We start from the raw sequence: 21,659 nt of genomic DNA, 5'->3' as shown, positions 1-21,659 counted from the left end.
GGCCAACTGCCTGGGGGGGCGGGGGGCGCCATATTGGAAGGAAGTCCAAGCCAGCCGCAGAGGCGGACATGGAGAGGCTCTGAGTCTATGACAGGCAACAAGGAAGTTGGGCAAGTCCCCACTGCTTCAGCCTTCACTGTTCAGCTCTAGCAGCAAACTAATGACACGTGTACGACGGACCCCAAACTAGAACTGCTCACGGAATCCCTTCCCAAGTTCTTGACACAAGGAAACCATGAGAGCTGATACAATGACTGGTGTTGCTTTAAGCCATGACCTTGTAGGTGTTTCTCAGGCAGCATTAGGGAGCTGGAATGCCCAGAATAAGGCTCTGTGATGCTCGTACAGAGTTAGCTTCCCACCTGCTATCCCGTTTCACTCCCACAGCTGCACTGGGAAGAACAGATTATAAATTCTCATTTTTGTAATGATGACACAGACTCTAAGAGGGTTGCTGAATTACTCCAGGTCATCCGACTAGTGACGGACAAGGCAAAGACTCCCGCTCAGGAATTTGCACCCCAGTTCCAGTAACTTCTCTGCTATAGCAGAGCCAACTGCCGGAATGGACCAGAACCAGAAACGCAAGAAAAACACACCTATCCAGACACCCACAGGCCCAAGCGGAAATCCCAGATAATGATTCTGCTTCAAGTTCTGTGGCACTCAGAAACCAGCCCTCAAGGACACAGCACTGCCCTGACAACAGAGAAAAGCAGGAACAAATGGACAGCTCTTCGAAGGCCACATAATTAGGAACAATAGGAGGGCACCAGGACTGGCGAGGGCCCATTGTTTCCATCACCAGATATCTCGGCTGACAGCCTGGCCATCATTATAAAACACTTTTCAGAAATACTTGTCATAGCCCAGAGTAGTTTCAGTGCAATGAGGGAGGATGACAATGTCCTCGGTTATGAGGCACTGGGCTCTGACAGGGCGTCAGGACCGGCTTCGGCACTTGTAATGGCCAAGTGTCGCGATGAAGGGAGGCTTCTATTCTGACTCCGCTGACTGACGCTGCTTGTTTGCCTCTATGGCTTCTTCACCAAAATCTTTAAAGACGCCAGGCGACAGAGACACAGAAAGCAGCTAAACTGGAATGGGTACGAAGTCAGCATCTCAAGGTCAAGGTGCCCCCGGAAGAGACCACCTTGAAACAGGCCGCCAGCAGATCAAGCCATTCAGACTCATCTGTGGCGACTTTGAACAGAGCCAGGGTTTCAGCACAGACAATTCTACCAGAAATAACGTCAAGGGTCTAAGAAGTAACATTTTCAAGACACGCAAAGAGGAGAAAAATAAAGGAAAGAAGCTTTAATTCAAAAACAAAAGATGAGAAACTAAGTTATGAGAAGAATCAACAATCCCCAGGTTTGAATCCCTTTATACTGGTCTCAACCCACGTGAAAAGGAATGTCCACTGTAACCATAACATCTGTTCTCTCTGGCAGCAGAGCTCCAAAATGGTAGCAGAGAATGTGGCTTCCTTGAGTAAAAACCCACCTTTTCCAGGCTCCCTTGCAGCTAGGTGGCCACTCCTGGTAGCCCCACAGCATAGTTTTTCCATCAGTGTGCTCCAAGAGAAGGGACTGTGACATGTCTAACACATGTTACGGGAGGAAACGGCATGCCCCCAACTGACCACTGCAGCTTTCCTGCCAACTGTGGAGACAGGACCAAAGCTCGGGCACTCGTCATGGACAGGACAACCTTGGGAATGCCAGGCAAGCAAACAGAGCAAAATATCACTGAAACCCACGTCCCCAAAATGGACATCCCTACTTAAGATGCTTCCAGATTTTTCTAGCACAAAGAGAAATAAGATGCAAGGTCATTGTTTAGGTGGGATTTTTTTGATACTTCACTCTGAAATTGAACGCCAACAAGTTCTTTAGAATTTGCCTCTGGCTCTAATATTTATTGTCACCACTGATGTAGTACGAACCAGGCAGGAGGTTCATTGTTCTTGGGGGTTTACAAACGAGGAAACCGAGAATGGAAAAAGAATGTAACTTGCTGAGTGCCACATAGCTATTAAGTGGGGCACGGGGCCAGGATTTAGGCTCAGGTCTCCCAGCTTTAGGAGCTGTTTTGTCTGCACTACTCTGGGGGGCGCTCCGGGCAGAAGTCCTCTCTAGAAACAGGATGTGTCTCTCAGGAAACAGCACCGGGGAGAGAGACTCTTAGGAAGAGAAAGCCCACACCGTCTCCCTCTGCTCCACTTGCCCCTCCCCCCCCTTTTTTCCTTTCTTATTTCCATTTTTCACCTCCTTGATCCTCAGTCAGTGCTCTGAGTCAGCCTGAATCACAACATGGTAAATACACTTCCTCCCTCTGGGCCTTCCCACCGAGTGGGCAGGGTTCCATCACCCACTCTGAACGGACACCAGGGCTCTAACCAGAGAGCAGAGAACCTGCAAGAAAGCCAGCGAGCCTTCTCCCAGGTTAAGAAGAGAAGTTCCCTGAATTAGGGTCCTCCCAAACCAGCCAGAAGCACGGGAGTCTGTTAGCCCGGCAGAGTCCTCATTTTCAAAGACGCCAAGAGATGTTCAGGACCACAGGCCACTGGCGACAGCTGTGGCGGAATAAACGGTCAGGACCCAGCATGTGGGCAGAGCTGCACCAACGCGCGGCATTTAACACCTCCTGACATTTGAATTTCTGGAGCATCTCTTTTCTGTGTCCTACCTCAACAGGAGAACCAGAAGGGGAGCTTTGTCTCTTTTTTGTTCAGTGGTATTTCCCAGCACAGAGAACGGTGTGAGACACATGACAGAGGCTCAGGGAACGTTCACAGAACAAAAGAACGAAGGATAACCCAGAGTAACCATTCCCCAGCCCAGGCTCTCTGGGCTTCCTGAGCGATCAACTCCCCGTGTGCTGCATTCTTTCTCGCCGGGACTATGCTTTTCTTCACATCTTGGAAGCTCGCGTGTACATTCTCGCTGGACCTCCTCCATCCACCACCGTCCACCTCTCCACACCTCAGCCGGGCTTGAGAAGCCACGAGAAATCCGACTAGACCCAGGGGGCCCTCTTCCTTCACTGCTGCCCTTCCCCAGAATGGAGTCTAGTCGGCCCCACATTCCCCTGCGACAGACTGTATAGTACGAGTAACGTAACTAATAACCACCCTCCCATGAACAACGTACTACAGTCCACCGGGTGTTTTCAGCAAGGTCTCAAGTCTCACATTCTGACCATGTGGCCAGGAAATGGAATCAAGCGGCAGCAGGTAAAGTAGCTAACTACAAATAAAAAGTAACCATAATTGATGGGATGCCTGGGTGGCTTGGTCGGTTGGGCGTTCAACTCTGATTTAGGCTTGGGTTATGGTCTCTGGGTTGTGGGATCGAGGCCCCCTCGGGCTCCGTGCTGAGCATGGAGCCTGCCTGAGGGTTCGCTCTCTCCTTCTGCCCACCCCATCACCTTCACCACTTGCACACATGCTGTCTCTCAAAAAAAAAAAGAAAAAAAAGAAAAAGAAAAACAAACAAACAAACCATAATTGAGAACATACCATGTATCAGGCACCGTTTCTAGCTTTTTATGACCTATCCCATCCAGATCTCATAAATCCTCCGTGAAGCAGAAACTTTTTTTCAGATTTATTGATAAGATACCTAAAGTTCAGAGAGGTTAGGTAACGTGCTCAAGCACCCACAGCAGAAATCACTGGAGCTGGGATATGAACTCAGGCTTTTCTGGGTCACAGAAGGCCTTGCTCTTAATTCCTGTCCTTGGGAATGGGAAGAAGCAGGAGATGCGTGTGCGCATGTGCGTGTTCCGTGCAGACATAAGCACACAAGCACAAATGAGAAGGATGAGGATGGCAGGGAGAGGGGGTGCTAAGTTCTCCCGATATCCAGAGAGTTCCTAACACAGAAAGCATTCTCTAAGGTGGGGGGCAGGGTATTAAGCTATAAAAGTTAAACCACCGCCTTAGTGAAGCAACAAGTGTCTGGTTCTAAACTCCAGAAGCTGACTCTAAAGTGAGAAGGAGGCCAAGGGAACTGCCCAACAGGGCCACTACTCCATGTGCACCACTCACACTATAGTCTAAGTAAGAAGCATCCCCAGGATGGATGACAAATCCTGAGTGGGTCAAAATGAAGAGCCAAGAAACAAGCAGTAGTTTCCTTCCCTTTGCTCTTCTTAACTTTATCTCTGTGGTGTAAGCCCTTTTGTGCCCATTTCTCAGATGGTAAGACCAAGGCCCAGAGAGGCTAAAGGACTGGCCAGCCCGCACAACAAGGTTATGCAGGGTGCCAGATTCACACTGGGGCCGAGCCAGGGATGCCGGCGTTTTCAAGGCAACCTGGCTGGGTTGCCAAGTGACACCTGTGAGGGGTGAGGGCCAGGGGGCCTCTCGGGATACTCCTTACCTCACACTTCTCCACGACCGGCTGCTGCCCGCACTCAGAGCTGTTGCCAGCCACGATGCCGGCGCGAAGGTTCTCGCTGTCGCCCGTACCCTCTTCCATGGAGTAGGTCTTGGAGTGGTTGCCGTGGCGGTGGGCTGGGGAACGGCCCTGCGCCAAGCTGAGCTGCCGCCGCAGCGCACGGTTCTCCTCCTCCACCTCGCGCACGCGCACCTCCAGGCTCTCGCGCTCCCGCTGGCTGGCGGCCGCATACCTGGGGCTGTGCGGCTGTGACTCCAGGGGCGACAGGGACACCGGCTTCCCATCTGGAGGAGGTGGTGGGCGGGGGAGGGGAGGAGAGACCAGGTTAGTCCGGACCAAACAGCCCACGAGCCCTGACCCACGCCCCACGCATCTGTCACTGCAGCTCCTGCAAATAATATATACATTATATTATAAATATATATATTATATTACAAATAAATCCATCCAGACTGACCTGGGGACAAAGCTGAGAACAGAAGGACTTAACTACGGTGATAAAAACGAGCACAATGTTTAAAGAAGACAATTATAATTTTTCCTAATGAAACACACTGTCTTCCCTTCCCTGCCTGGCACATGTCCAGGTTGACATTCTTGTTCTCCAAAAAATACAAATATAAAGGACTAGCAGGTAAAGGAGAAAGAAAAAAAGGAGAACGTGGAAGACAACAAAAAGGAGTAAAAAAGAACAAATATTAATAATAACAAGGTTTATTTCGTTCTTCCTACGTGAACTCCTGTTCATCCTTCAAAACCCTGTTTCAGAAGCCTCAGTCCCACAGGAAGCCTTCTTCGGTGTGCCAGCAAAATCTTTTTCAGGCTGTTCGAACACACTTTTTGTACATATCACTATGAAAAACGTGTACCCATCATACTGTACTTGGTCAATCGCTTTAGCGAATGTTTCCTGCGAAGACTGTTCAATGAAAACAAAGAACAGGTCATACTTCTCTTTGTGGTAAGGTATCATACTATCTGATGCAAATGCCATGAGGGTGGATACATGCGTCCAAGCCAAGAGTCAAATAATCAAAGTGCAATGTAAAAGAAGAAAGGAGGAGTGCAATTAACAAGGTTTTCCCAGAAAAGCAGTGACCACTGCCAGCAACACACCTTTTGACCATCATACACAGAGGATGGTAGGTCTCCCAAGTCACACAACCAGAACATGGTGGTATCAGAATTCGTACCCAGGTCTCTCCTGAGCCTGAACCTGTTAAGGAGATTCGATTAAACCTCCTTAATGCTCCGATTAAACACAGTTTCATAATCAGCCCTATAAAGTGCTATGGATTTTTAAAAAATTTTATTAATGTAAAATCCCCATTTCCCAAAGATACTCAGCATGCCACACCTTGTATACAGGGGCACTGGGGACAGGACACAGCCAAAGCTGTCACTCCCCTCTGCTCCTGTGCTGTCGAAATCCCGAGACCCTTCTAGACGACCAAGCAAAAATGACCTCTTTAGAAAATTATCCTCTCTTAGCTGCCTGCCAAAAAAAAAAAAAAAACCCAAAATCCAAAAACCCCACAGTTTCTCTTTTTCCACACTTGGGGTTTTTCTTCTTCCTGCCCAGACCCCACTGAGCTTCCAAACTGTCCCAGAGAGTCTCTGTGACTCACAAAACTTGAGGATCAAAGGAAGCAATGAATAACACCCCTCAGGCTTCCTCTGTGCCCTAGGACTGCCTTGGCCTCTGCCTGGGGCTTTGTGATGTGTCTGTGCGCCTTCACAAACACATTCTTCTCCCTCTTAATCACCTCCGGGTTAAACGCCTGAGCTCCTGGCCCTCTCACATTAATGCGGCATCTCGGACTCGCTGAATTCCACTGCCTGGGACCACAGATCAAAAGCCGAGGCGGAGTGTGTGGGCGCACAAAATCACAGGTTGATTAGGGCTGTACGGACACTGTATAAGCTCTGACCCCAACTTTTGAAACCTGTTTCCCTGTTCGGTTAAAAAAAAACCCAAAACACAAAAAACAAACAACAGCAAAACAGTTCCACGAAGGATGGAAACGAAGAGGTCACTGATGGCAACTGTGGTTCCTCAACTGCCATCAACCCTTCCGAGCAGGGGTGTGGAGAGATGAGCATCTAGCTTCTGGCAGCAGAGAGAGGTACGCTTCAGTGTGGGGCCTGCTACGGATCTGGGCAGCGGTGGGTAGTTCACGCTGATAATGTCTTAGGCGATAGCAGCCAAAGCAGGTGGCAATGGGTGTCCCCACTGGGGATAAGGAAACAGACTCTATAAACATTTAAGCTTTTCCATTGTGCTGCAGGGGGACTGCAACTAAGGTCTCTGTGACTGTATGAGGCCCCATTTCTACCTTTATGCTGTTGCAGGTACAGATGCTCTGGGGCCTGTGGGGTCTTCTTCCTTATGAAAACAAAACAAAACAAAAAAAAAAAAACCCTGGGGACATTTGGGGAGGAGCCCGGCAAGCTATGGAAATACTCTAGGGTCCCAGAAGCTCTGGAAAATTCATATCAAAGGGGAGCAAGAAATTTGTTCTTTTGGACATACTGCTTAAATGTTGTGAGCTCCGAAACAGGAGCAGAAATGCTAACCTGTATGGTGACTAACATAACATAAAAAAGAAAGAAAGAAAGAAAGAAAAAAGAAAAGAAAAGAAAAGAAAAAAAGAAATGTTAACCTCACAAACACGATGGGAGGTTTAAGTAAGATACGGAAATATAAAGCTCTGAGCACTTTGCCTCTCACTGGCAATAGTTTCAGTAAGAGGAGGTAGTATTAGGGGTAAGATATGTTGATGACATAAATTAGGTTGTTACTTTCTCAACACAGGCTGTAAATTTTCTTAACACTGGGCTGTTCTCTAATATATGGGAGAAAAGGGCCGACAAACCTTGGCTTGTTTTGATCTGTGGCATCTCTGAACCTTCAGCCTCAGGCAGGTTCAAGTTCATCCAGAGGCAAAGTGGAAGAGTAGGCAGGCTTCCCACGGGGACCTCATCCATTCCTCTGGCTCCTCCCCTGAGAGCCCCCCATTTTGCACACCAATGATTCTTTGATTACGTGCTTATAAATAAAGGCATAATTATGTAATCCCCAAGCAATTACAATTCCAGGGGTGGCAAGGGGGGCAACCCTGTATGAACAGTCTACCCTTCTTTAGACCCCAGATGACTTTAACCACAGTTCACTCTTAAAGGCCTGCAGGTGTTTTCTGTCTGTAAAGCCCTATAGATTTGTCACCAAAGACAACACACAAAATAATAAATTCCAGGCCTTAAGGAGGGGAAGCGATGTATGGAAAGGCAACACGTCTGCTGTACCCTGCACCTGACATATAGGAAGTACTCAATCAACAGTGGAATTGGGATTTCTGGTTTGTTCTAAAGGTGTAGGGTTATCCCAAGCTGGCCCCATTGTCGTCTTCCTTGGCCAGGTTCTGCTTCGAGAAGGAAATCTCCCAGAGCTGCGCTGCAGCGCCCTCTCCACTCGGACTTTCCCTGGCTCCATGTGCACGCAGACTGTGTCTCTACCCCAGGTGATGGACCCCACTGCTGCCCCATACACAAGCGGCCTGTTGCTCAGGCATGTTCATGGTTCTTTCTAATTTCACTCATCCTGACTCCTGCTTTTATTCCTGGACTACTTACTCCTCTCTCTGGCTCCTGACCTCTTTGTTCCGGCTTGTCCTGGCCTTTTGGGTGAAGAGAGGGGGAAGGGTTAGGACAGCGAAAGGCTGGCTTTTTAGAGATGGTCTGCACTTCCCAGTGATGTCCTGTGGGCTCTGGTCTCTCCTGGGCGCACTCTCCCTAGCTTTTAAAGGTCAATTTTTACCGTTCATACTTCCCCTGCTGCAGAACAATTTGGGGACTCTGATGGTTCATTTTATGTGTCAACTTGACTGAACCACGGCGTGTCCAGATAATTTGGCCAACCGTTATTCTGGATGTTTCTGGAGGAGCTTAACATTTGAATCACTACATTAAGCAGACTGCCCTCCTTCATGTGGGTGGGCTTCATCCAATCAGTTGAAGGCATTGACAGAACAAAAGGGCTGACCTTCCCCTCACTAAGAGATTTCCTCCCAGCCTTCAAACTGGGATTTTTTTTTTTTTTTCCTTCTGCTTTTGGATTTGAACTGAAACATTTGGCTCTTCCTAGGTCTGGAGCCTTCCAGCCTTTTGAATGGAACTATATCAGCGGCTTTCCTAGGTCTCTAGCTTGCCAACTAACCCTGCAGATCTTGGGACTTGCCCATCTCCATAACTGCATGAGCCAATTATTTATAATAACTCTTTACACACAAACACACATGCACGCATACCCTCTTCTTTTATTTCTCCAGAGAACCCTGACAAATGCAGGGACCAAGAACAGTCCACAGATCATACTTTGAGTGGCACTGCCCATACCTAGCCTCCAAACCCCAAGGCCTGGCACGCTGCCTGTACCTAACAAACATTTGAGGAAGGGAAGGGCTGGCATCTAGAACTACAAAAATGGCATAAAAATTGGCCTAGCAAATCTTAAACTACCAGATAACTTAAAAAGTGGCCTCGGTATCAACACACACACAAGTAACTTTATTGTAATATTAAATGCTAGGGAATGAGGAAGAGATAATCAAGAAAGGCAAGCAAATCAAGTAGACTTGTCAGGAGTCTGGAATTCAGAGTAAGAAAGAAATAAATTTAAATTATGGTTCCACTTACTAATTAACCTAGGCAAAAGACTTAACCTGTGACTCCATGTTTCCATATATAAAATGGGGGATGTGTATGTGTGTATATGTACATTACTTAGCATCAGGCCTAATTAAGGTAGATACATAAATTCTCCATTTCCTCCCAACCTACTCCATGAAACCAGGAAGCAGGACATGTAAAGAAAACAGCAGAAAGGACCCCTCATTTCTGAGCCCCTTCACCTATGGTTCTCTGTTACTTTTCCTTCCAGGTTCTGAATTTCATATTCACACGGTCTGTCTGTACACGTGTCACACCCTAGTCACAGAATGCCTCTACGTGCTGGCCCATGGTTCAGCCCACTTTGAGTTTAAAATGTCAAAGGAAAACATTATTCAGAAGCTTAGTCGACAACATCCTCCTCCTCCCTCCAAAATTCTCAACAAACATGAATATGAATTTATCAGCAGATTTGAATCTCTGAATCCACTTGAGATGAATGCTCTGAATTAAGAATCAAAACATCTAAGACGGAGAACAAAAAAGGTAAATTGAAAATCAACCTCCGTGCAGTGTGGTGACAGAGATTAGGGACTTGCCATCCGAAACGTTCTAAGTGATGATCCGAACAATTTGTGTGCACCGAGCCTCTCTGGATCTCTCCAGGGGGCCGGTGTCGGGCGCCGTGAAACCCACGGCTTACACGTGGACAGAACAGGACTGCAAGGCTCACTAACGTTGGCACACCAAGACCTGGGTGGGCCTACCAGGCCCGAAGCCCACCACAGAGGGGACTCCTACCAGCCCCCTCCAGTGGTGTCAGACCTAATCTCTCTAGCCAAGGACACCAAAATCCTGCACCATGCCCAGATTTCAGGATGTCTGTCCTGCATCATTTTAGCCATGAGGAAGACGCTGCATCCTTAACCTTTCTACAGCAAAATCCCCCTACGTACAATCTGTCACCGGGGCCTGCAGATTCTTCCTCATGTTTGAAGCACTTGCTTCGCTCACTATTATTTCAAATATCCCATCCCAAACCGAATCTTTTAATCTTATCCTAAGACGCGGGTCAGACTTTTTCTGTAAATGCCCAGAAAATAAATATGTTTTACTCTGAAGGCAATGCAGCCTCTGATTCAAGTAGTCCACTCTGCCAGTTCAGCACAAAAGGAGCCAGAGAAATTTGTAACACATGGGCATGGCTGTGTTCCAATAAAACTTTATTTACAAAAACAAGCAGTGGGCCAGATTTGGCTCATAGGCTCTAGTATGTGAACCCTTGTCCTAAGAACCCTGACCTCCGATCTCTCCCTGTCTATGCCATCCTCACTCACGGATGCCCACGATAATGTTCTTTAACTCTATTCCTACTGCATTCTGCAGTTTTTGACAGAGCACAGAAGAACTCCATCTACTTCAAGGTCATCAGTCGAATTCAACAAACACTCGGTCATGGTTCCTAGTGAGTACATGTCCAGTGTGTGGAAGCCATGTGTGCCATCTCATTTAATTTAGCAAGACTGTAATGAAGCAGGTATTTTTGCTATGCTGGCTTGACAATGAGAGCGGAAAACAAAACAAGAAATAAGACACACGAGTTAACTTGTTCAACGTCATCCCAAAAGCAAATGGCAGAGGGAGCATCTTGGCTCCAGATCAATTGCCCCTTTTTGCTTCAAATCAGAATGTGTCCTGATCATCCCCTCTCTAAACAGCTCCAATCTAAGTGTGTGTTGCTCCTGCTTCATTTTCTGGTCCCTTGGGCCAGTGGTTCTCAGTCCTGGCTGCCATTACAATCCCCTGGGTAATTTTTTTCAAAATACTGATGTGCACGGCCCCATCCCCCAATGACTGAGCTCAGAATCTCTGGAGGTGGGAATCTGGTTAGCATTTTTAGCAGCAGCCACCCTCATGAGGGTTCCCCTGTAGAGTCAAGATTGAGAAACATTGGTTTAGGCATTTCCCTCCATCCTCTGTTAAGACACCATAAACCCCGTTTGCAACAACACCTGCTGGCTCCTGAAGGCAAAAGGAAGTCTTGCATTGCCACACTTAATTCCAGTTTTGCTCTGACCCTGGGCCCCAGTTTCCCAGCCCATGTCTCTACTGTATTCTTAAAACTGCTCTATTGTGTATCCCAGGACCTTTCTGATTTCCTAGAAACTAGGCTGTCCAATGTTCTAGTTACTTCAAGCTTGGGGTTGTTTTGATTCTGTCAATGCCTCTCCTTCTGAGCTCCACTGGAACTCTTTACAAAGCAGCTCCCCCTGCCCCCCACCCACCCACTCCAGCTGCCAGACCTTCCAGCTTCCCTGGGTCCAGACTCCCTTCTTGGGATCAACAGATCACCCTGTGCCAAATGAATTCTCCAATTTCTCACCTTCCAGATAGGGCTGTGTTCAGTTTAAAAAAAAAATAAAAAATAGGGGCACCTGGGTGGCTCAGTGGGTTAAAGCCTCTGCCTTCAGCTCAGGTCATGATCTCAGGGTCCTGGGATCGAGCCCCGCATCAGGCTCTCTGCTCAGCGGGGAGCCTGCTTCTTCCCTCTCTCTCTGTCGGCCTCTCTGCCTACTTGTGATCTCTATCAAATAAATAAATAAAATATTTTAAAAAAATAAAAAATAAAAAATAAATGCTTAAACACAATCCTCTCCTTTTTAATTAACATCAAAATTTCACATCTTCTTTTAATACATTTTGAAATCACAAAATAAATATTGCAGCCAGAGTCACTTTAGAAAAATTTAGAGAACTCCATTTCATCTTCAATGTCTCACTTTCTTTCTTTCATTTTTCTTTTCTTTTTTTTTTTTTTTAACATTTTGACCGCTGGATGCCTATGGGACAGCTGCATCTGAGATGGCACTAATTCTGGGCAGTTTACAAGCCAGAGTGAGACATGGGCCTCAGCCTGGACATCTTCCTAATTCCAGAACTGTGGAACCAGATCTGCGGTACGGAGGAAAATGGCAGTAGTCACAGGCAGAGAGGCTGCTCACTTGTTATGGGGTAAACAGGGAACATTTTACCCAAAAATTCCCCAAAGTGATTTTCTAGAAGTTGTCTTGGCAACCAAAGCAAACTTGAGTTCCAGTAAAGACCTTGGAGATCTTCTGGCAATGACTGAACAACAGTTAAGAAAACTGTTCCCCACAAGCTTCTAAAAAGAATTTGCAACCACAAAGCCACAGAAAGAAGCCTGGCTCTGTTTTATCATAATAGGGTAAATGCAATTTGACTTCTCTCCTCCATGAAAGTATTTTCCAGAACCTTGTGTCTTAAAGAGCTTAAGTTTAGAAAATGACATTTTTAGGGGCACCAGGGTGGCTCAGTGCGTTAAAGCCTCTGCCTTTAGCTCAGGTCATGATCCCAGGGTCCTGGGATCAAGTCCCACATCAGGCTCTCTGCTCAGCAGGGAGCCTACTCCCCCCCCCCCAACCACCTGCCTCTCTGCCTACTTGTGATCTCTGTCTGTCAAATAAATAAATAAAATCTTTAATAAAAAAAAAAAAGAAAATGCCATTTTTAGCACCAATTTGCTGTACCCATAGCTGGGTTTTTGCTCTAAGTGCTTAAAGTATACCTTAATGAGCAATGATATCAGTGTTTTGCTCCTTGGAACTCTAGGTTCAAGGACCTCAAAGCTTCAAATGTTTGAATTTTTTTTTTTTTTTGCCAAATATCTTAAGTTCTGAAAGTTTGAGGCAGCTGTTCTTTGAATTACTGGTCTCACAGCAGAGTACCCAAGTCTTTCCACTTCTAAACCTGGCCAATCCTAGCTCCCTTCGATGTCAAGGGAGTCTTAAGTACGGAGAGAAGGACTTTGTCGGTAGCATTCAAAGCATCACCAAACCAGGAAAGGATAAGGTATATAGTGCTGCTTTTTTTTTTTTTTTTAATATAATTGCACAATTTGACATTAGGGTCCAGTTCTTTTAGATCACCAGGTGGTTTAGGAAACAACTACTGAACACAGCATGTCCTGGAAATTGTAAGTAGATATTCACTCCATATATGAAAAACCTATGAGTGTGTGAGAGCATAATTCACATTCCAAACATCTCTGATTAGCTTCTGTCCCCATTTAACTCACTGAATTCAATCCCTTTTTGCACGGCCTCAAAGACACCCTGCTTTAGTGGTGGTCTCCAGTGGCTGAATTTGGAAGACAGTGTTTCCCCTTGAACAGGATCTGGAGTCACATGTCATAGGCAAGCAACAGTTAAACACAGCCCCCTTTAATGGGAGCGTCATCAAAACTACAAGCAAAACTATCATGATTTTATCCTTTGCAAAGCATGAACTGGCCATCCTCACCAGAGTCATTAACACACTCCCTAACTGAGAAATATTTCAAAACTTCTTTGTTATTTTCTCTTTGGCAGTACTCAAGATGAGAGATTCCCTAAGTATTTTTCCACCAATCCATTTTTTTTTCTCCAAATCCTAGCAATAAATGTGTTATTTTATATGAAATATTCATGGCCCTTATAAAACCCTACTAATACGTTCCAAAAGCAGCAAATCCTATGTGCTGGGGAGAACCATATTTTATAGTAAAAATTTTCAATGAGGTTTGATTTTTTCCAACGAAAATCTTGTTCAAATTAACAGAGCCACATGGGATGACTCTCTAGCAAGGTTTTAAAATTTTCACATTTGTCACACTAAGGATGTTGAAAGCTATCCTTTCCGAAATATGTGAATCCCTACTCACCATAAAACTCAAGCTGTCATTTTTGGTAGCCATATTAATTTACCAAAAAGGATTTTTTTTTTTTTTAATGGGGAGTGTTGAGAGTAATATCCGGTTTGGATAGCAGAGGGATGATTTCCCTGGCAGACAACAGGTGTTTCAAGGATACCAGACAAATCAGCAAAAGACTGGCCCCCCTCCCTTCCTGCTCCTTGATTCTTCCTGCCCAGTGCTTCTAGATCATTCTCCTTCAGGAGTGGAACATCTCCTCAGGAGTGGACTGACTTTCCTGAAGTCAGCTCTATGGAAAAGAATTAGGGAGTCTTGTACAAAGGATCCAAAAGAATGACTGCTTTATACCCTGAGTGTGTCTTTATACCCTGGGGAGGGAGAGGGGCTTACAGACAGCACACTCCGACTTCACCATTCTCTGTGTTTGCAGGAGTGCAGGACCGCACTCTCAGGAATGCCTTGGGTCTATAACAGGGAAACTCCATGTAAAACAGGACTCGAAGTCTAGAGTGCTCCTCATGCCCTATGGCGGGAATGGCACTCGGTCTGCCGCTCTGAAATGAGGCACATGCCAATTCGGAGCAAAAACCTCTCTTCCACTGTGGTGCATGGAAGTGAGGATTTACATAAGAGAAACATCCTTGCTCCCATTTTTGGTGTTTCGGGAGATCTAGTGTGAGTGAGGACTGGCTTGAGCTGTATCATAGATCTTGGGGCCCTTCCACAAACCCATCTCCTCTACAGGCAACTGGTTTTGAGACAAAGTCACGGCCCTCTGCACAAAAACCTCACCCAGCCGCCTGCGGATATCACGCTGTGTGTAAGGCGCAGTGGGCCAGGGGAACCCAACTCGGGCCTGCGGTACTCCCGATGGAGTTGCATCTGGTAACACACTAGAAGGCAGGCCCGCAGAGAAGGTGGCGAAAGACCAGTAGGGCTCTTGGCTGACACGGGTTAACGTGAACAACGGCCGCGGGGCCCACTGATGGCAGGAGCAGCTGCCACGCGGAATATTCTAACACATTTCCAAAAGAAGAGAAAGCGAGGATTTCTGTGACTGCGGCTGAGCCCCTCAATCGCATCCCTTTCCTGAAAACTGCCACATCCCCTAAATCAAGGCCATCGTCCTCAGCTCAACTGGAAATTAAAAACAAGAGCAAACAAGCAAAAGCCTGCCTGAACGTCCCCTTCCCTATAAATGACTGCTTCCCTTTCCTTCATCATCTTCTCCCTTCTTCCCTGTCTCCAAACCCCTTTTATCAGTTTGACTTACATTCTAATTATCATGAATATCTATAGGGAAGGAAACAAAGGAACAACAACAAAAAAGGAAAACCCTCATCATTCCTCCCCACCACCCCCACCCCCAGGGCCCCTTTTTTTTTTTTTTTTTGATTTAGTCATTCCTGGCAAATCCAAACCATCCCTCAGGAGGAAATCGGAAATGAAGTATAAGGGTTTATCAGGATAGCCTGTGGGGTGGGAGGGAGAGACGATTTTATCAGAAGCTCAGCTTGACAGAAATAACACTTTATCAGGATGGGCACTTGGCAAAGATAAGACATTACCAAGATCGAGATAGATGCTTGGGTAAAAAATAGTGCTAATACCTATTAAGCAAAACCTGCCATCTCTACTTTTGATGGGCTGTTATTTATCTCCAAGTCCTACTCCTGGGAGGACCGGAGACTTTTTATAAGGCGTTTCCAACAGGAACAGAAAAGCAGGGAGAATAAAATCAAGACCCCTCAATTCAGCCCTGAAACAAAGGCAGGCAAGGCCTGGCGAGCGGACAGGGACCTGGGCTTGGGTGTGGGCCAGCACTAACAGGCGCAGAGGCCCCAGGAGATGCTTCGATGGGAGCCTACAAGACAAGACCCCAATTCCAAAAAATGAGTCCTTTGAAGGACCCAGCGGAGGCTTTACTAATGGGAATGACCTCAGAGGCGGTGTCAGGATAGAGACTTTCTGGAATTGCTCTGAACCCCCCTACACTTTATGACTCCATCTTTGGCCCTGAAGGGTACCTCAGAGAACCAGTCTGTGCCATTATTTCCAAAGCCCTCCAAGGGCAGACTCTGTTCTAAGTTCCTGAGCAACACGACTGGCAACTGTTGGGCTGGCAGGAAGGGCTACCAAAGATGGCGAAAGTTCCCACCACAAGACCTGAGTTTGGACAGGAGAACAAAGGCCCAAGCAGGAATCTGAGACCCCCGCCCCGGGCTCCTGTGGACCAATGGGATCCCGATGAGCAGGTGGGATATCCAAATAAGGGAAACTTGCCAAAAGACCCCTGAGCTTTCCCCAAGACCCCTTAAAAGCCCCCTCTTCCCTGCCTTGGGCGCGACTTCCGCCACTCTGCTTTCCAGAGTGGCGGAACCTCGCCCGAGGGTGCCCACCTCCTCCCGGCGCAACTTTCCTGGCTCCCCTTCTCCTGAGCCCTGAAACTTCGCCGGAGAGTGTTTTTAATAAATCTTGCCTTGCACCCACTTTGCCTGGTGTTGTGTTTATCTCGCCAGAAAAAACCTTACAGCAACGGGAAGGGGTATTAAGGGTTTGTGCTGTTTCCTTTGCAGGCCTTGTCACCTGGTGAGTTACCACGGATTCGCCCATTATCTGAGACATCCCTCCTCTGAACCCTTCTCCCATCTGCCCAGGGTGACTCAGCCATTCCATTCTTTTCCATGTCACTGGATTTCCTGCAACCTGTGACAAGAGGGACTTGAGGTAATGGCTCTCATTACATCTGTGATACCTGTTTCTGGAACCTGCCTCATGCTGTGACTACCCATTCCCTCAACATCTGTTCTGCGCAGACACCGTGCTGGTGAAGGCAGAGGCCAGGTGGACTCCCCTTTGCCCCCCGAGCACCTCCCTGCCACAAACCTCCCTGCTCCCTGTCTTAGTGAAGGGCATCGCCATTGTTCCCAGTGCATGGGTGCAAGCGCGTGTGCACACACACACACACACACACACACAGAATTCTTGAACTTCTTCCTTCAGGTTGCACAAACACCACATTAGCACTGTATCTGAATGTGAGTTCCACCTTGAAAGTACGCCCCCAATACAAACTTCTGCTCTACCACTAGAGTCCCAGATTCCCACCTTTCCTGACCTTGACTCATACAAAGGCCACCTGCCCAGGCACCCCACTGCAACCTACTTGTCACTCAGAAGCCAGATGACATGTAAAAATGATTCTCAGGTCCCATCACTACCTCACTCTAACGGCTCCTCTTACAGCTTCCCAGCAGACTTAAAACCCAAATCCTGTACAGCGGGTTACAAAACTCTTAACAGCCATCTTTCTGACAGTAACATACTCCTCCACTCCCTCGTGTCCACCATACTGGTCTTCTAGACGCTTCTCAAACGTACCAAGCATTCTCTGACCTTGGGGCCACTCCACTTGCTGTTGGTTTTGACCCTCTTAATCAGGAAATCTGCTGAAATACCACTCCTCAGAGAAAACTCCTCAGAGGAAACTTCCACTCAGCTCCCTCTCTGATCCCTCCCCCTGTGATTCTTCCCCATTGCACACAGCACAGAGCTCCCCCACAGATAAATTTGTTTTTCTTTCTTGTTTGCCTGTCTCCACCCCTAGAATACAAGTTCAACGTTGGAGCCGTCTTGGTGGATCCGCTATACATCCAGAGCCTAGAACTAAGCACACGGCAGGACACCCAAGAGGTGTCTGAAATGATGAAATCAACGAAGACAGCAGTGATTAGAACAGTCCTATGAGGGGAACTGGTTTTCAAAAGAAAACAGTGATTATAACTCCCTCCTGACCACCCACTTGGCTCGAGTGGGTCTTACACATGATCTTACTTAAGTGCCCATTCTACAGGGCAGGTTTTATTGACCCCACTTGAAGCGGGAAGAGGTGGGTTCACTCTGCTTCGGTAACCTGTCGAGAGCCCAAGAAGGCTACTGGACATCCCAGAGGACAAGCACGTACACACAGAAGAAAAGGAGAAGCAGAAAGGGGAAAGTTTCTGATATCCTGAGCTAGATCTCCTGGGTACACTATCTCAGGGCCACCCTGTGTCCTTTGAAAAGGATGCTGTTGGTTACTTAAGCATTAGTGTGATGGCAGGGAGGCCATTATTTCTAGCGCTGTAAGCGATCCCACCACGGGAAACAGAGATGGATCTATTCTGCCTTCTGTAGCCTATAAAACAGAAAGGCAGTGGGGGTAGGGGAAAGACACACACTCCTTAATACAAGGGGTCAGGAAGACTCAGCTGCCAGACTCCGGCCAGATAGGAGGAGCGAAGAATGGGGGAAATCAGAACCTTTGTCTGCAATCACCGCAGTATTCAGAGGCTGGGGGAGGCAGCAGCATGGGGGGGGGGGGGTGGACTGGAAATGGTTAACTCACAGTTTCTCTCCTGATGAGTAGCTTCAGCTGCTCATCAATAGAATCTCCAGCTGATAATTATTAAGTGAAACTTGGGGCTTTCATTTGCATATGTAAAGCACACTTCCCTCCTAAGCCACAATGGGAGGGAGAATGCACTTCCTGATTGTGCTGTACTGGGAGGTTTGGGTGGGGTGGGGCTCCAGCCTGCTTTGCATGTGCTTCTCTACACTAATCAAGCCAGATATTCAGCAGAAATAAACCCCACATCCCAAAATACGCCATTTGTCAAAATCCAGAGCTCAAATAAGAGACCTCTTTTCTCCGGATCCGAGAAGGATGCAGTCTACCACAAAACATGTCTATAAGGAATGTTGATTACCCAGCCGGGCGCACATGGGCTCCCACACGCACACCTGGGCCGTTTTACTGGATGGAATGGTTATTAGTTTCTTCAAAAAGCAAGGCTTCGATCTTCCTCATGTATTCCCGACACTTTTCAATCTTTGCACCTGTCGACTAAGCAGCTTCGGCCCCGAAGACGCGAGAAATAAAGGCAAATAGCATCAAATTCCAAGTCTCTGATGGCTTATCTCTGTTATGGCATTTGTCTTGGCGTCTTGGCTTGCGGAGGAGGACAGGAGTTACTGAACACGGCTCTCCTCCCAGACGAAAGGATGCCATACGGAGAAAAGCCATCGGTCCCAGGAGCATAGTGAGGACACTGTCCTTAGCGTGGCTTGAAAAATCAGGGACTTCAAAATACCAATGCCATTTCTAGGCGCCACAACTTGATTGTAATAAGGATGCCGCTGGGGCTGTCTAAATTTATAGGGTGTCTAAAATTACACCCATGACATTCTAAAGGCAGAAATAGATAACAGGATTAAAAAAAAAAAAAAACAGTATAAATGATCAACTCTGGGTCTCTTTATCCTTGGTTAATTAAGCCTGTGACCCTCTTAGCACTTCAGTACCCCCATCTGTAAAATGGGTGTAAAGATGCTATAGGAACCCTCTTACCCAGCATCATCGGGGTATGTACCTACTATGAACATTCATTCATTTGACCATCTTTTTTTTTTTTTTAAGAGATTTTACTTATTGAGAGAGAGAAAGCATGAGCAGGGGAAGAGGTAGAAGGAGAAGCAGACTCCCTGAGAGCCGGACATGGGGCTTGATCCCAGACCCTGGGATCATGACCTGAGCCGAAGGCAAACGCTTGACAGACTGAGCCACCCAGGTGCCCCACATTTTGACCATGTTTTGAGAGGACTAAGATCTGGAAGGACATGCCCACTGTCTGAAAAGGCACCAAACCTTTGTGGCTTAAATCACAGAGCAATTGTCAAAGGCTTCTGACTGGGATAGTTCGACGGGGGTATCCTTAAAATACAGGGGGGGGAACTTAAAAGACATTGGTGAAGTCACTGGAGCGCAGAATTCCTTTCATGTTTTCCTCTTGCCCTTGTTGTCTTAGTGGTCTTGCTTCTATCTGACAGCGGCTTTCATGGCAATCTCAAATCCCTGACGTCATGTCCAAGATACACAATTTACGAGTCGTCTATCGACACACGTCCTCCTGCCCTCCTATTTCCCTGCCTTCTGTAATAATTCAACTGTATCATTTAATTATATGATAAAGATACACCATAACAGACTGGAACACAGACTACAATGATTTTTGCTAAGCACAATATCCAACTGGTGGAAGCAAATGCTGAACAGTTCTAGAAAGCAGGTGGAGAGCCAGGAGACCCAGCCTGCAGTGGGCAACAAACAGGACTCTTCCAGAGGGAACAGAGGCATGCTTGGATACTGGATGTGGTCTACGGCCATACCACCCTGAACGCGCCCGATCTCGTCTGATCTCGGAAGCTAAGCAGGGTCGGGCCTGGTTAGTACTTGGATGGATACTGGGTGTGTTTTTCAGTGGAGGTGCATGAAGAAATCTTTCACTGAGCTCTTGCCTTGGGGTACTTGCTGGGAAAAATGAGAGATTTCCCAGGAGGCACTTTGCTTCCCAAGCCAGGCAGGACATAAGGGCTTGATTCAAGTTCTTCTTACTATTTATCTTAGAGGGGGTCAGGGTCACTGTTCTTCTTAACTATGGGGGCAGGCTTTGAAATAACCATGAGGTGCTTCTGGTAAAAATAATTATATATATATATATATATATGTATGTATGTATGTATGTATAAGTATATATGTATGCATGTATATGTATATATGTATGTATGTATATTATATATATATATGTATGTATGTATGAGTATATATGTATGTATGTATATGTATATATGTATGTATGTATATATCTCCTTTATACTGATAGAGCCCCGTGAGACTGAGGTCCAAGCAGTGGGGATCTTTGGTCATGATCCCTTGGTCTTTCATGGGAACCGATGCAGGCAGAGAAGTGACTGGCCATTCCCGCTCTCCAGGAGCCAAGTGAGGTCCAAAGGTTCACAGGCCTGTGCCTGGAAATGTCAGGAGGAGCAGGACCAGAAAAGCTGGTTCGCATGCATACTTTGCTGCGTCCTATCACCTTTACACCTTTGGGAAGTAGCAATAGCATTTAATGGAATGAAAAGGTGCACCAAAAGTGATCTTTACTTGCAATAAAGAGAGGTCGCAAGAGAGTCGACTTGGAGCATCTATACCGTCCCTTCAGCCGACCTTGTCCTTCCCCATGAAACATTTCAGCAGACCTTGAGTCCAGAAGCCTCAGGCTGCTTCCAAGATCTTCAAAGGCCTGCAATGGTTACAGCAGAAGTGAGAAAAGTCTCCCCTTGCAGCAACTGAGCCATAACAGAGAAGGGAAAAGAAAAGGGTTATCAGCTGTGCTGACCTTGGGCAAGTAATTTAACACCCCTAAGCCTCAAATGACAGGGAACAAACTTTTCTGTCCTCCTTCTGTGGCTAGCTAGAAAAAATGCCTACGGGAAAGGCCTAGGTGAGCAAGGACTCTGATGGTGTTCTTAAGGGGAGACACATAGGACCTCGTTGTGATTACTAGTACTGTGATTAGATATTGTTCACTTGTGTTATTTAATTCAGCAGTAAAAGCAGCCCTCTGGTAGATTACAGCATTCATGTCCTCATATTCTGAGGAGAAGACAGAACTGAAGACATAACATGCGTCCCCAGAGCTCTCGAAAGCCCCCTGAATTATTTTCGCCTGGAACATCCTTCCTTGATATTCATCATGTTAGTTCCAGGAATAGACAGCAGAAATACACAGAGCCAGTATGCATCTAGGTGACCACCATCTGCTAGCCACGGCCTGCAGAGACCTTTCTGCCTGCTCTGGTGTAAAACCCATGCTGTGCTCCCTCCGATGGGAGCTGGGCCACCGTCCCCAAGCCCCCATCCCCTCTACATTCAGTGACTGCAGCACAACTCTATCTCCCATAATGCCACACTCTGCCGGAGTTGGAGCCACAGGCGCTGTCATCCAGTTCCCTCCAAAGGACACAACACACACATCTGAAGCAAGTTATACCTC

General features: G+C 46.9%; 1 protein-coding gene across 4 annotated transcripts in view; it reads right to left on the bottom strand.

Annotated features, from left to right (window-relative positions):
* The window catches only part of LARGE1 (LARGE xylosyl- and glucuronyltransferase 1), a 524,894-nt gene that overhangs the window by 288,856 nt on the left and 214,379 nt on the right, over positions 1 to 21,659 (bottom strand). For all 4 annotated transcript variants that reach the window (XM_082740545.1, XM_082740542.1, XM_082740543.1 and 1 more), the window contains one exon: positions 4,389 to 4,690. In XM_082740545.1, coding sequence (XP_082596671.1) covers positions 4,389 to 4,690 — 302 coding nt within the window. The remainder of the gene's footprint in view (positions 1 to 4,388; positions 4,691 to 21,659) is intronic.

This window comes from Mustela nivalis, assembly GCF_964662115.1.
Source record: "Mustela nivalis genome assembly, chromosome: 7".
In the NCBI taxonomy this organism is placed as follows: domain Eukaryota; kingdom Metazoa; phylum Chordata; class Mammalia; order Carnivora; family Mustelidae; genus Mustela; species Mustela nivalis.
Note: the sequence above shows the minus strand (reverse complement) of the source record. Positions and strands in the feature narration are given on the sequence as shown.